At 41.5% G+C, this 14,651-nt stretch overlaps 1 protein-coding gene across 4 annotated transcripts in view; it reads left to right on the top strand.

Annotated features, from left to right (window-relative positions):
- LOC113629474 (B-cell receptor-associated protein 29) overlaps positions 1-9,444 on the top strand; it is a 40,419-nt gene extending 30,975 nt beyond the window's left edge. For 3 of the 4 annotated variants that reach the window (XM_027123923.1, XM_027123921.1, XM_027123922.1), the window contains exons 7-8: positions 3,998-4,098; positions 8,328-9,444. In XM_027123923.1, the coding sequence (XP_026979724.1) occupies positions 3,998-4,098; positions 8,328-8,363 (137 nt within the window). In that variant the 3' untranslated portion in view covers positions 8,364-9,444. Of the gene's footprint in view, positions 1-3,997; positions 4,099-8,327 lie in introns of those variants that run through there. The other variant, XM_027123924.1, reaches the window with a different exon arrangement.
- The last annotated feature ends 5,207 nt before the right edge of the window (positions 9,445-14,651 follow it).

Consider the following 14,651-nt stretch of genomic DNA (forward strand, 5'->3'; position numbering starts at 1 on the left):
AAACAGTCCAAAAGGCTCCTAGACAGTAACATCCTCTCCTAATTAGAGTGAAATCAGTAAAATAGTCATCATTAGGTTTACTAATATCCACTGAAATACAAAATAAAATAAGAAACAGAGTTCATGCCTTGGCTTGATAAGTGCAAGAAAAACAGGATTTGCCTGCAGTTGTTTTGTTATAGCTTCGTACCATTCATGATGAGAAGAAACTTCTGGATAGACTGTACAAGTGGTTTTCTAGCTGCTTCTACAGATTTGTAGTTCCACTTGACTCATTCTTTCTCCTAACAAATCATGAGAAAAATAGTATCTTTTAATAAGGAACTAATGAGTTGATATCTAAGAATTTCCTAATTAATTTATTCATTTCAAAAATTTAAGTATAAATCGTTTTTAACATTAAGATGAACTGTTCAATACAACCTCCTGACCAACATTTTTTTTTTTTTTTTTTTTTTTTTCGTACGCGGGCCTCTCACTGCTGTGGCCTCTCCCATTGCGGAGCACAGGCTCCGGACGCGCAGGCTCAGCGGCCATGGCTCACGGGCCCAGCCGCTCTGCGGCATGTGGGATCTTCCCGGACCGGGGCACGAACCCGTGTCCCCCGCATCGGCAAGGGGACTCTCAACCACTGCGCCACCAGGGAAGCCCCCTTTCTTTCTCTTTCTTTTTTCTTTTCTTTACTTTCTTTTCTTTCCTTCCTTCCTTTCTTTCCTTTCTGCATTGGATCTTTGTTGTTGTATGTGGGCTTCCTCTAGTTGTGGCGAGTGGGGGCTACGCTTCATTGCAGTGCGTGGACTTCTCACTGCGGTGGCTTCTCTTGTTGCAGAGTACCGGCTCTAAGCACGTGGGCTTCAGTAGTTGTGGCATGCGAGCTCAGTTGTTGTGGCTCACGGAATCTAGAGCACAGGCTCAGTAGTTGTGGTGCACGGGCTTAGTTGCTCCATGGCATGTGGGATCTTCCCAGACCAGGGATGGAAACTGTGTGTGTCCCCTCCATTGGCAGGCGGATTCTTAACCACTGTGCCACCAGGGAAGTCCCTGCTTTTTATATACCAAAGTAAGTCCAGGCTCGTAAACATTTTTAGTAAGGAAGGAACTGAAGATAACACCATGTTTTGTATTTTCAAGTATCATCTAGGGGGCTTCCCTGGTGGCGCAGTGGTTAAGAATCTGCCTGCCAATGCACGGGACGTGGGTTCGAGCCCTGGTCCAGGAAGATACCACATGCTGTGGAGCAACTAAGCCCCTGTGCCACAACTATTGAGCCTGAGCTCTAGAGCCCACGAGCCACAACTACTGAGCCCGTGTGCCGCAACTACTGCCGTGCGCCTAGAGCCCATGCTCCGCAACAAGAGAAGCCACCGCAATGAGAAGCCCGCATACCGCAACGAAGAGTAGCCCCCGCTCGCCGCAACTAGAGAGAGGCCACACACAGCAACGAAGACCCAACGCAGCCAAAAATAAATTTATTAATTAAAAAAAAAGTATCATCTAGGAAAGGCCTTACACACAGATTGAAAAGTAATGTGTAAATCTTTGTATTGTGGGTGTGGTCCCTATGAAATCTAACCAACTACCAAAAATCTCTCTTCCACATCTAACCCATGCCCTTCTTTACTAAGTGACGCATAAAATTTGTCAAATTCAACTTTTAATACCTAGTTTAGATTTATGGACCTATAGAAGTAATGTGGAGGAAGTTATAAAGCTGCGCCGTCTATTATGGCTAGCCATTAGCTACATATGGCTATTTAAATCAAAATTTAAGGGACTTCCCTGGTGGCGCAGTTGTTATGAATCCACCTGCCGATGCAGGGGACACGGGTTCCATCCCTGGTCCGGGAAGATTCCACATGCCACAGAGCAACTAAGCCCATGTTCCACAACTACTGAAGCCTGTGCGCCTAGCACCTGTGCTCTGCAACAAGAGAAGCCACCGCAATGAGAAGCCCACGCACCAGAGCGAAGAGTAGCCCCCGCTCGCCGCAACTAGAGAAAGCCCACGCGCAGCAATGAAGACCCAACACAGCCAAAAATAATTCATTAAAAATAAATAAATAAATATTTAAATTTGATTTAATTTAAAACTCAGTTCTTCAGTTGCACTAGCCACATTTAAAGTGTTCAGTAGCCACATGAAGCTAGTGGCTGCCATATTGGACAGCACAGTTGTAGAACATTTATTGGACAATGCAGATGTAGAACAATGCAGAGAGTTTAATTTGACAAAATAGTCTAGAAAGTATTGATACAAAAGGCACTTCAGTTGATAGTGACTTACATACTTATATATAACATATGATGGCTTCTCAGGAGGGAAGGCAATCAAACTGTTTATAAACAGAACCTGTAATTTCATTTTGCCAAAAAAGTGACTTAAGTTTTATAAATCCCACTTTCTTTCCTAAAATCCTACCCTAAAAAATTTACAAATGCAGAACTTGTGAAGGCTACATGTGCAGAATTGTATGTAGAGCCAGTTCAGGATTCCCAGAATTTCTCCAGTCCATCTTACACTACTCTTCCCTTCTACACATTTGCTCATTAGCTTCTACGCAATATGTTGACTTAAATGTTTATCTCATATATATATATTTTTTAAACTTCTGCCTAATTTGCTGACTTAGATTGTACCCTTTTGGTAGACAAAGACTAATATGTAGCCATATTTGTGTATCATCTTGAGGTTAAAGTCTTTAAGTGCTACTTATACACCCCATATTTTTCAGCTTTGTATAAGAAAGTGATTGTTCTTAAGGAAATATTGTCACCCAGCCCTTAGTAAAAATGATAAAATATTTTTTCCACCCTCAGTTTTTTCAAAAGTAGACCCTTCTGATAAACTCTGCTCTATAATGCCTGAGTCCAGGTTGAGCCTGGGAGGTGTTAGGATAAGCCTGGAACATCTTGTGCCAGAAACTGTTGGGGGCATAGTCGAAGGACATGGATGCCAGCCTAAAGTTCCCACTGGCCAAATCTGGGGGAAATTAAGTATAGTAATGAATTATAAGTCATTGAAAAAATAGGAATGTATTAGTTCATACTGATGATGGATGGATGGATGGAGAAGAAAGGAAGGCTCTTCTTTATAGTACAATGCTGACTGATAAATTTGGATGGAATGATGAAGTTGGAAAATCACCATTCTGCAACCATCACAACAAAGATTGGTTTAGGCAAGAATGATCAGTAGATGCTAAATATAGGGGGGATGTTTTGACAAGGAACAGGATGTTTACATAGTCTTAATTGTCTTCTCACTGCTTCTTAGTTACAAGGAGGAAAATAACTATAATATGGAAAAACCAGTGAGAGGCAGATGGGCCTCTGGATATGATACCTTGAGATACATTCAGCATCATTTATGTCATATTTGTATGTGAGTGGGAGGCATAACCTGAATTTAATCATAAGAAGACATCAGACAAAATCAAAGTGGAAATCATTCTATTAAAAAAAAAGTGTCCTGCATTCTTAAAAATGTCAATGTCTTGAAAGATAGGGGAGAAGAAGGCAGGGGGAAGGCTGAGGAACTATTCCAGATTAATGGAAACTAAAGAGACATGACAACTTACTGGTAATCTTTGATATAGGACTGGATCTCTGGACTAGAACTGAAAAAATGATAAAAAGGTCATAATTAGGACAGTTGCCAAGACTGGAATATGGATGGTAGATTAGATAAAGGGTATTGTATTGGTGTTAAATTTCCTAAATTTGCTAACTATATGATGAATATCTTTGTTCTTAGGAAGTACACAATGACGTACTTAAGGGTAGAGGAGGAGGATGTCTGTAACTTAGTCTCAGATGGTTCAAGAAAATGATTGTGCATGTGTGGAGATAGAGAATACAATTACAAATGTACCATATCGTCAACAGTTGGTGAATTTGAGTAAAGGCTACAAAGAAGTTCTCCAAGTGTTGCAAGTTTTCCATAAATTTGAAATTATTTCAAAATAAAAATTTTACAACTCTGTTCGATGTTCTCTAGCCCTTTCTAAGGCACAAAATGACATGACGGTGATGAAGATGCAATCAGAGAGACTTTCGAAAGAATATGACCGGCTCCTGAAAGAACACTCAGAACTTCAGGTGGGTGACATGCATTTTACGAGCCTCAGCTTTTTGAAATAGTAATTAATTACCTAAGTCAATTATTTGGGTTATTTGCCCTTCGCAAGCCAAGAGGATTGATAGTTAATCCTGACTTTGCAAAGTGATTAAATAAGCCAATTTTTACTTGAAGATTGGGATATTGCATGAAAATAATCATAACAGAGAGAATTACTGACATGCTAACTTACAGCATTCTAGCTGGAGTAAACTTTTAAGCCAAAGAATTGAGCCATAAAAACAGCAGCATTGGAAACCAGACTGGTTCTGGAAAAATTTAGTTTTACCATTTAGAATGTTTGCCATATGCACGCCAAAATAAAGCCAAAAATTGAAGACCCACATTACACTACTCCTTCTATCCCACTGTTTGAAATATCTTAGGACAAAGCCTGAGGCATTCAAATATATGTTTTACCTCCGGAGTTGAGTTGAAAGATGGAAATGGAGAAAACCTTTTTATCATTGAAGTCACAAAGTCAGGGGCCATGGTTTTCTTTCTGTTCCCCTTCAGTCCAGCAAGAGTCAGTTCCCTACCTTCACCCATGTTGGGTTTGTCTTCCGTTCCTTCTTGGGCTGCCAGCCCCTAGCCTGATTTGATTTCCCAGCCCACTTTGACCACGTGTGGGGAGAATTCAGGGAAGAGACCATTCCAGAGGCAACCCTGGCCCTCGCAATTCCTCCCAAGATGGAGGGTCTCTGCTCTTCTGCTTTCAGATTGGGTTTATCCTTAGAAATTGGCAGCATTTGTGGCCTTCAGTGAGGGCTTTTTAGCAATTACAGCTCTACAGTTATTTCACTGTATTAGAAGCCTTAGTACCAGGACTCATTTCCCTGCATGTCAGTGGTCATTGTATCTTCAGGATCCAGCACTGTGCCTGGCACAAGACAAACAAGCACGATATTCATAGGCTTGGAGTCAGACAGGCCTCGAATAACTATAACTTTCTTACTAGCTTTGTGATCCCAAGTAGGTCATGTCACCCCTCTGGGGCTCACTTTTCTTCATCTGTAAAATCAGAATAGTAATAACACCTGGCTCACTGGCTTGTTGGAAGGATTAAATAAAATGTGTAGGGTGCTTAGCATTGTGCCTGGCTGATAGTAAACACCCAAGGAATGATAGCTGTTATCATAATTATCACTATTACCAGTACTCCTCTGTAGAAATTTTACTGAAAGAATGACTTATTCTCATCCAGCCACTTTGGCCTTGATTAGAGCCAGTCAAGAGATAATCTGATGCACATCTGTAATCTGGTATTCCCAGCTGAGTTGCATGTCTGATTTAACTGACCTACTTTGACAGTAGGGTGACCAGAGAAGCATAGATACCCTGTGGGCTCCAGACCCAGGACACCAAGAGCTCAGATCTCATGCTCTGGAGTAGATAGTTAGATTTTCAGCAGGACCACCCTTTCTCCATCTCTACAACAGAGGTCCTGAAATTGCTGACTTCACTGTGGCATGATGAGAATTATTCCATTGCATACTTAAAGATCCACCATAGAAAGTGAAGAAACGTTTTAGAAGCCTCTCGCCTAGAAATAGAACTATTTTTCCCTCCCATCTGTGAGATCAGGGTGTAGTCAACAAGGATGAGCATCTACACCAGTGGTCTCTGCCCAGGGTATCAGAAACGTTTAGATCCCTGGATGGAGAAAGAAGCAGAGAATGTCCCATTGTGGTAACAGCCAATGATTCTGTTAATCCCTCAAGAATGTATATGATAGTAAGATACCTTCAACCCATTTTCTTTCCCCCAAAAAAGCTTCAGTTTGAAGCTTATGCATTCCTGATAAAAGATGTTCAAAAGTTTTTATGAGTAATCTCTTCCCAAGAAAGTAGTTTTTATACCTGTCTTTGAAAAAATGTCCTCATCCCAGATATGCCAGGTGCCAGGCTGAGAGTTGGGCCTTGGTGCATTTAAGCCTTGTATCCAGGTTTTTGAAATACTTACGGATGACATTTACTGAGGGTGTGCTCAGGACCAAGCACTTGGTTGATGGCTTCATATATGTTATCTGCGTTCTCTCCTTGATAGCCCATCAAATTATTGATAAAATACATATTTTAATACCCTATTTTGTGAATGAGGGAAAGGAGACCCAGAGATGTTAAATAATGTACCCAAAGTACATTTCACTGAACTGAAAAGTGATAGCATTCAAAGTTGGATTTAAAGTCAGGAAATCTTTCTTCAGAACTTCCATCATTAACCATTATGTTCCTTCACCTGTGCTGGTCATTGGACTGTGGGTTCTGGGGTCCACTGTCTGGATTCTGGGCAGATTCAGCCAAAGGGAGGCACTGGTAGAAGACTGAAGGCAGGAGGAGGGGGAAAGCCGAGAAAGTCTCCTGTTCTCTCCACTTCGGGTGCATCTGCCACAGCAGCCTCATCTCTTTCCATGGTCCCAGTTCCCACTGGGTGTCTTCCACCTGGTGGGACCTCGTTCCTGGGATCTGTTAACACTGTCTCCTCCATTGCCCTCCAGCCCAAAGAATGGTTTTCTGCCGTTGCTAATACCTGAGGTGTCTTTTACCACCCTGTGTGGTGTGTCTACTCTCTCACCACCTATGAAACCAATTCCCTGTGATAAATATCTGATGAAAAAAACTCTCAGCTCCATGGTTGACCAGTTCTGTAAACCTCGGGTGAATCATTTGACATTCATGCAACTTGGCTTCTTCAGTACTTAGATGAGGATTATAATATTTCATGAGCATTAAATCAGATCCTGGGCAAGAAAGCACTTTAAATATATTTAAACAAGAAAAACTCTCTACAACTGTACGGTGCTATGAGTTATTTCTCGATTGGACACTTCTTTTTCCCATCCACCTACTTAACCCTCCATTGTCCAGTAGGAGAACCTGAATAAGATTCTGAAATATAGGTGTCATTAAATGAGAACCATTTTCTTAAAAGTGACTCTTACACTTTGATATTCACCTTCTGAACCCAGCTGAGAAGCAAAAGATTGCTGTAGACCATCTACAGTAAAAAGCTGTACCAAACTGTTCTTCACGATTTTACTTCAATTGTCAGACCAACCTCAATAATTGAATTACATCATAAAGTTCATTGGGAAACTTAACTTTTCAATTTTATATACTTGATTTACTTTAAATAAAATAATCATAAAATAAAGGACTGTTAAAACGTTAAGGAAACAGGTGGAAGAGAGGAAAGCTTGTTTCTTTACTGTAAACAAATCCCACTTTACATCTTTTAAATTTGTTTGGATTTCCTCATCTGATCCCCTTCCTGTTATAGGCACTAAATAAATATTAGAAAATAATTCCTTTGAAATATGTAGTCTTTGCCTTTCCTTGTTTGCCCTGGCTCTCTTCTAGAAAAGAAAACCCAGAATGTACTCAGAATAATTGGCAGCTAGCCATTTTAAAATTTCATTTTGGAAAATCACCCTTCACTTAAGGGACTTATCCAGAATAGCAGAGCCATTAAAGCTGTGCTTTTTATCTAAAGTGGTAAGATACATGGAAACACATAAAAGCGGTACCTTGTTACTCATATACCTCCTCTAATGCTGTCTTCTGACTCGATTGCTTAAAGTTGATGAAGTTGCTCTGAAAGCAGAAATGCTCAGCCGCAACGAGAGCTCGATAGCTTCCCGGGTGCAACAATAACCCCGGAACTCCATTGTTTGTGATTTTTTTTCTCAGTGTAGATGTCTACCTTCTTTGTGCAAATGATCTCTCTGGTTAACTTCTATCCCATTTTCCTCCAGTTTTAAATCATGTATTATAGTCGTCTTGAGATCAGCAAAGAGTATAATTTGAGAAGCCAGTTCTATTGGCAAATATCTGAAGAACCAAAAGAAGCCCACCCCATATGGGTTTTTTGGTTCTCTTCTTTCTTTGCCAAAAATCTTCATTAAGTTTGCAAGAGGGAAATTTTAGAAATTTTGTTTTCCTTGTATAAGCTGTGAAATGAAAGCAAAATATATTAAAGCAGAGGAAAAGGTGAACTTATCAAGAGTGTTATTTTTTATCCCTCTAAGCACTTTTTCAAGTAAAACTACTCACTTTGTAGTTTTTTAAAATTTGAGACTTTCTCAATCTATGTTTTAATTTGATATTCTCATAATAACTATACACAGAAAAGGATGTTTTTTAAAAGTCCTTGTCATATTTATGAATGTGTTTCTCACTCTTGTTTCTCACTCACATTTTTTTTCTTGCAGGATCGTGCAGCGAAAGGCAATAAGAAAGGCCTGTGAACTTTATGAAAGAAGACTGTGATACACCATGTCAAGAGGATAAATTTGTTATCATGTTAGCCTCTGGAAAACTTAAAGTTCAGTTCAGAAAAACAAACTGTCTGTGACCAGCCAGTATTTTTTTTAATGCCACACACATAGGCTGTTGTCATAATGGCATTATCACAATATTTGATGATGTTTCAGATATATTGTAAAGTCTGTATTCTAGCTCTCAAGTGAAATATAAGCATGTTAAACACCTTATCTAGATATAGTAACACTGGTGTATGGTGGCTGTTTACCAATAAAAGGAGAAATTCATTAGCCACTTACTTCCAAACTTAGATTTTTAAGTTGCATGAAACCATTAAATAACCTTAAAAGCTTTGATGAATTTCCAATAATAATACTACTCTTACTTAATCAGACGATGGTGTATTTGAAAATAGTATTCAATATCAGCAAGTTTGTTCATAGGGAGATTAACTAAGGATAAATGATTAGAAGTAGCTACTATATTTATAGGTAAGAGTCAGAAAGAGCAAAAAATAAAAACAATGACCTTAAGTTTTATTTTTTTAAGCCTGATGGTACTGCAGTTGACTGTCATAAAACAACTATATTGATAATTATATTTTTGTTACTGTGCTTCTGCACCTGTTGGGGATTATTTTTGTTGACATTTGTGTTACTAACACATAATTAGTAAAGATTCTGCTTTTTTAAAGTTCATCTGGGAATGGAGTTTACATCTATTTGCATAACTGCCACAGCACTGAACTGAAATTATTTTACAACAACGTGGAATTCTTGACTTGGAAATGTATAATGTATCCAAAAAGCAGTGTTTCCCATTGCTGTGAGAGTTGCTAATTATACAAATATTACCTCAAATATACACACAGTGGCGTCACAGTTTTGCCAAGATGTTTCTGTATTCTGAAAGCTAAATATTAAATACTGTTTTTCTATTCAAATATTCCATTTAGTTTCCTTTAGGAGAGGATGATTGTATATTAATGCGATTTAGGTTGTTCCAGTGTTTAGACTTGAAAAACCATCTTCCTTGTCTCTAAATATAAAAGAAAATGGAAAATAACTACTGGAGTTTTTACTTTTCTGGTATTTGTTTTATCCTTTGTTATTTATTATCATTTTAGCACCAACTTCATGCATATTTAATTTTTTTCACTGTAAAGTGGGTGAAGTGAGCAAGTACGTAAGTATTTTATTTCAGATAAAAGGAGTTACTGCTAGAAAACAGACATGTAGGAGACATTTAGCAGAGTAAGAAATGGGAGTTAGACCATATGGGCTGACAGCACCGTAAATAACAAGGCAAGGGAGCGCTGACAGAGGAGAGAACTGAACAAGTAGCAACTTAGAAATATCGAAGTGCGATCTACCTGGTTAAGGATATAGATACTGTTCGTGATCCTGGCCTGGTGAACAGAAATCAAGTCTAATGACAGAGTAACATACAGAAAGTAGAAAATACACAGCTTTAGAACTGGTAGAACCAAATTATAATCCTAGCTTCAGCACTAATTTAGCCATGGGATTTTGTACAAATTATTCAAACTTGCTAGATTTACATTTCCTCACCTCCGAAATGGGAGTCATAATATTTAGGTCAGGGTTATTGTATAAACTAAGATAACACAGTGATTCGCAAAGTTATGCAGACTGTACAGCAAGGGGAAAGCCCAGGTGCTCTTTGAAGAGCATAAGGATTTGAAAGATTCCCAGAAGACACTTTAAAGTATACATTTAAGTATTCTTAGTCCTCAACCCTCTCAGTTGTCCAGGTCTGCAAACTGAGGCCTGAAAAGTGTATGCAGTTTTCCCAAGTTAACATGGATAGTTAGATCCAGGGCTAGGATTTGAGTCTAGAATTTAGGTGTCCTAGTTCCCCAGATATTACTCTAGTTTTTATAAACAAATTAGCTATAATTTGCTAAAAAAAATACTGCCATGTACTAGCCAAGGTCTGGACTATGGAGTCTGGCTCCCATGTCGTGTATTTTACACTACACTGAAGGCCTCTTGAGCTCTGCTTCTTAGTTCTTATGATTCTCCTAGCCAGTGAGGGTGTTTAGCAAATCCTATTATAAATAAACACGTATTCCATGGATTTAGTTAGACTGCATATTAAGTTATGTTCCTCCTGTCAGTAATGACTTTTTTTTTTTAAATTATTTTTGGCTGCATTGAGTCTTTGTTGCTGTGCACGGGCTTTCTCTAGTTGCGGCAAGGAGGGGCTACTCTTCGTTGCAGTGCGCAGGCTTCTCATTGCGGTGGATTCTCCTGTTGGTGGAGCATGGCCTCCAGGTGTGCGGGCTTCAGTAGTTGTGGTAGGCGGGCTCAGTAGTTGTGGCTCGCGTGTTCTAGAGCGCAGGCTCAGTAGTTGCGGTGCACGGGCTTAGTTGCTCCGCGACATGTGGGATCTTCCCAGACCAGGGCTCGAACCCATGTCCCCTGCATTGGCAGGTGGATTCTCAACCACTGCACCACCAGGGAAGTCCCAGTGATGACTTCTTTATATCTTAGGCTGTATTATAGGTTCAAACACAGAAGTGTTATTCTTGCCCTTTGCTATAAGTTGCTTAAGAGTTTTGTCAGACTCTGTCCTACTTGCAAATGTACCTTGAAGTTCCAGACTCCAGGAAGTTGCACTTAAGAAGTTCTAGCCCAGCATCTAGAATTTGGCGTTAGTCATCCTCATTTCTTGCCGGGCTCTGTCTTGGGCCCCAGTACTGGTAAGTAGATTACCTGGAACCCCAGTCTAGAGCCTGCTTTCTATGGTGCTGTCTTCTTTCTATGGTGCTTAACTGCTTAACTGCTTTCTATGGTGCTTAACTGCTTAACTGCTTTCTATTTTGCTGTCCTGATGCCACCAACCTGCCTGGATCTCTAAAGACCCATGCTGTGGTCCCGGAGCTGTTCTGCCTGCCTGCTGAGACCTCACAGCCTCCTTGGACCTCAGAGCCACAGCTACTTGGCTGCACCTGCTCCTGTCCTCCTGCCCCGCCTCTGGGGCTTGGTCTGGTTCTGCCTTCCCATCCCATTGTCCGTCGCCTTCTCACCATCCCTCCCATCTACATCCCACCACAGCGGAACAGCCATGCCCGGACCAACTGACAGGTGACACACCTTACGTTTGAGGGCCCACAATGCAGTGCATAAATACAGCGGTCCTTTTATGCCTTGACTAATATCTGGAATGAGTTATTTGAAGGCCATGAAGCCCTTTTGAATTTTTTTTTTTATTCCTCAGCCTTCCTTTCCTAGAATTCTTGAAACACCACTAATGAAAATACCATTTTCTTTTTTTAACATTTCTTTCTCTAAATTTACCAAGTGGCATTTATTTCACAGTATTGCTTTCCACCTTGATCTCTAAACATATGACTTTGTCTTTCCTTGTATAGCCAAAAGTGATTTCCAACACTACAAAACTGAAAACAACCGCCCAGAAGCTGTCCATGTCCTGATGCCTGGAATCTGAATATTCTCCTCTGGCAAAAAAGTGAATATTACCTGATATGGCGAACCACGTGATGAAGTTAAGGCTCTTGAGATGGGGAGATTATCCTGAATGATCTGAGTGGGCCCTAAATGCCATCACAGGTCTCTTTAAAAGAGGCAGGGCTTCCCTGGTGGCACAGTGGTTGGGAGTCCGCCTGCCGATGCAGGGGACACGGGTTCGTGCCCCGGTCCGGGAAAATCCCACATGCCGCGGAGCGGCTGGGCCCGTGAGCCATGGCCGCTGAGCCTGCGCGTCCGGAGCCTGTGCTTCGCAACGGGAGAGGCCCGCGTACTGCAAAAAAAAAAAAAGAAGAAGAAGAAAGAGGCGATGGGAGATAATACCACCCGGAAGAGGGGAGGGTGCTGTGACCACAGATGCAGAAAGCAGAGCGCTGCAGCCACCAGAGCTGGAAGCGGCAAGGGACGGGTTCTCCCTGGAGCCCCTCACAGGAGCCGGACCCTGCACACCCCAGCCAAACTGATTTTGGACTTCTGGCCTTCAGAACTGTGAGACAGTAAACTTGTTCCAAGCCACCAAGTGTGTGGTAATTTGTTACGGCAGCCATAGGAAACTAACGCAGGAACATGCAGGACAAATCTGTAATGGGCTGGAGTGAATTTCACAGCAGGTAGAAAACAGACACTCTTTGACACCAGCTGGGCTTCCCCAAAGATAGCCTTAGCCGTCTCCCCTCTTAGTTCTCTTCCTCCTTCAATTTTATTTCTCTCCACCCCCACTGCCACTGCCAAACCAAGCCATCATCCCTTCTCACCTGGACTACTGTCACCACTCCCTGCCCGTCTCCTCCCTAGGTCCACACTCTCAGAAACCACAGCATTCCCTGCTTAAAGTCTAGCAAGTATTCCCACTGTACCTCAGATGAGACTCCCGAAACCTCACCAGGCCCCTACCTCCTCTCCAGCCTCACCTCCATCTACTTGCCCTGCCGACCACAGCGGCATTCAGAGTCCTCTTAGAACAAGCCAAGTTCTTTCCCCTCTCAGCGTTTTTACATACACAGTACCTCCTCCCAACCCTATTTTGTTTATCCTATTTTATTTTTATCCTATTTTATTTTCATACTTATCATTGTCTGAAATGATCTCATTTATGGTTTGGTTTTGTCTCCTGCCCGGAGACTTAAACACAGTTCCTACACACGGTAGAACAGTATTTCTCAACAGGCAGTGGGGAAGATGTTCCCAAGGGACACTTAGCCATGTCTAGAGGTGTTTCGGGTTGTCATAACTAAGGGACTGCTGCGGGTGGGTAGAGGCCAGGGATGCTGCTAAACTCACTCAACAATGCACAGGGTGGCCCGCCACAAGAAGGAGTTCTCTGACCCCGAATGTCAATATTGCCGAGGTTGAGATACCCTGCGGTGATGCTTATGGCGGAGGATACTCGGTGTGCCCCAATACCAATCTTTAATGCACCTGTGGTGAGAGATACCCCGATGTTTTTACACACAGCTGCCAAGCATAAGGACAGTATTTTCCAGTCTCCTTGTAGGTAGAAACAGGAAGGAATGTCACGTGGTGGCAGTTTCTTTCTTTTCCTTCTTCCATCCTGCTGCCTGATACACAGGCGCTGCCATCTGAGATCCTGAGATTGAGGCCGTGCAAGCTAAAGCGGCAAGGCAGAAGGATGCCGTGTGCCCGCCGCAGAGCAGCCCCTCTCCTGGACCGCTTCTCACCAGATAGTTCAGCAAATAAATGACAACACATATGTTTAATGCATTGTCTCTCTTAACAGCCTAGACATGGATGAAGAACCAAAAACACATTTGGCCTTCTAGCACAAAACCATCAACCTTTTTTCCTTTCTCTTTCCTACTCAAAGGGTTTCGACTTCCCTGCCATTTTCATTAGGATCATGATTTCAAATTACATCCTCTACTTTCTCTGCAGTCCAGCTTATTATATTTAACTTAACCATTATTAGTCCATTGACGGCGTGCAGTGTGCCCCCCCACAATGTCTGTGCATTTCACACGGGAAGAATTTACAAGGAAAGATCTCTGGTCTCTCCTCTGTCTTTACTGTGACTTTTGCCACAAGGAGAACAAACACAAGCGCATTCGGTTACACTTTGTATAACCACACAGAACATAAGAGCTTGAGGTCTAATTGTGACAAAATTAGAAAAGACTTAAGTTCCTACAGGGTTTTGTTCTTGGTGATCACCCGTTTTCCTAAATTTGGGCAAAGGACGTACTTGAAGTTTTGGCTTTGCCCCCTAAGCCAGATGCCTTCCTGGTCAGCCAAGTTTCTCCAGACTGTATTTATCACTCCTTCAGAGATCTTTGTTCTCCCTGAAGCAACACTGTGGTAAAGAATTTCATTCTCATTCTTCCAAGGGCTGCCAATTTCCTGGAGCCCAAATGACTTCCTGGCACATCTCAGCCAAGGGCTTCCTGAAATAACCCTCCACGGGGGGTTACTTCTGAAAAGTCTTAAGTTTGTTTGGTTTTTTCCTCTTAAAACAAAATTGACACACAACTAACGTAGAAAACATAAAAATCACAGAAAAAGAATACAGTTAGCAGTTTGGTTAATGCTTTTACACATACAAATACTTATTATACACATAGGAATATTTACAAAAGTGAGATCATGCCATACATGCTATTCTGTGACCTGCTTTTATTCCCCGACATCAATAAAGATTTTTCTAGAACAGGACCTCCAACAGGTCATGGAAACATCACCCATCACCCGAGGGGTCAGGGTTTTTTCAAGCTACATATAGTCGTACCCATATGCCCCATTCACCAC

Source organism: Aethalodelphis obliquidens, unplaced genomic scaffold, assembly GCF_003676395.1.
Source record: "Aethalodelphis obliquidens isolate GAN/ISIS:26980383/991018 unplaced genomic scaffold, ASM367639v1 scaffold27, whole genome shotgun sequence".
NCBI lineage: Eukaryota > Metazoa > Chordata > Mammalia > Artiodactyla > Delphinidae > Aethalodelphis > Aethalodelphis obliquidens.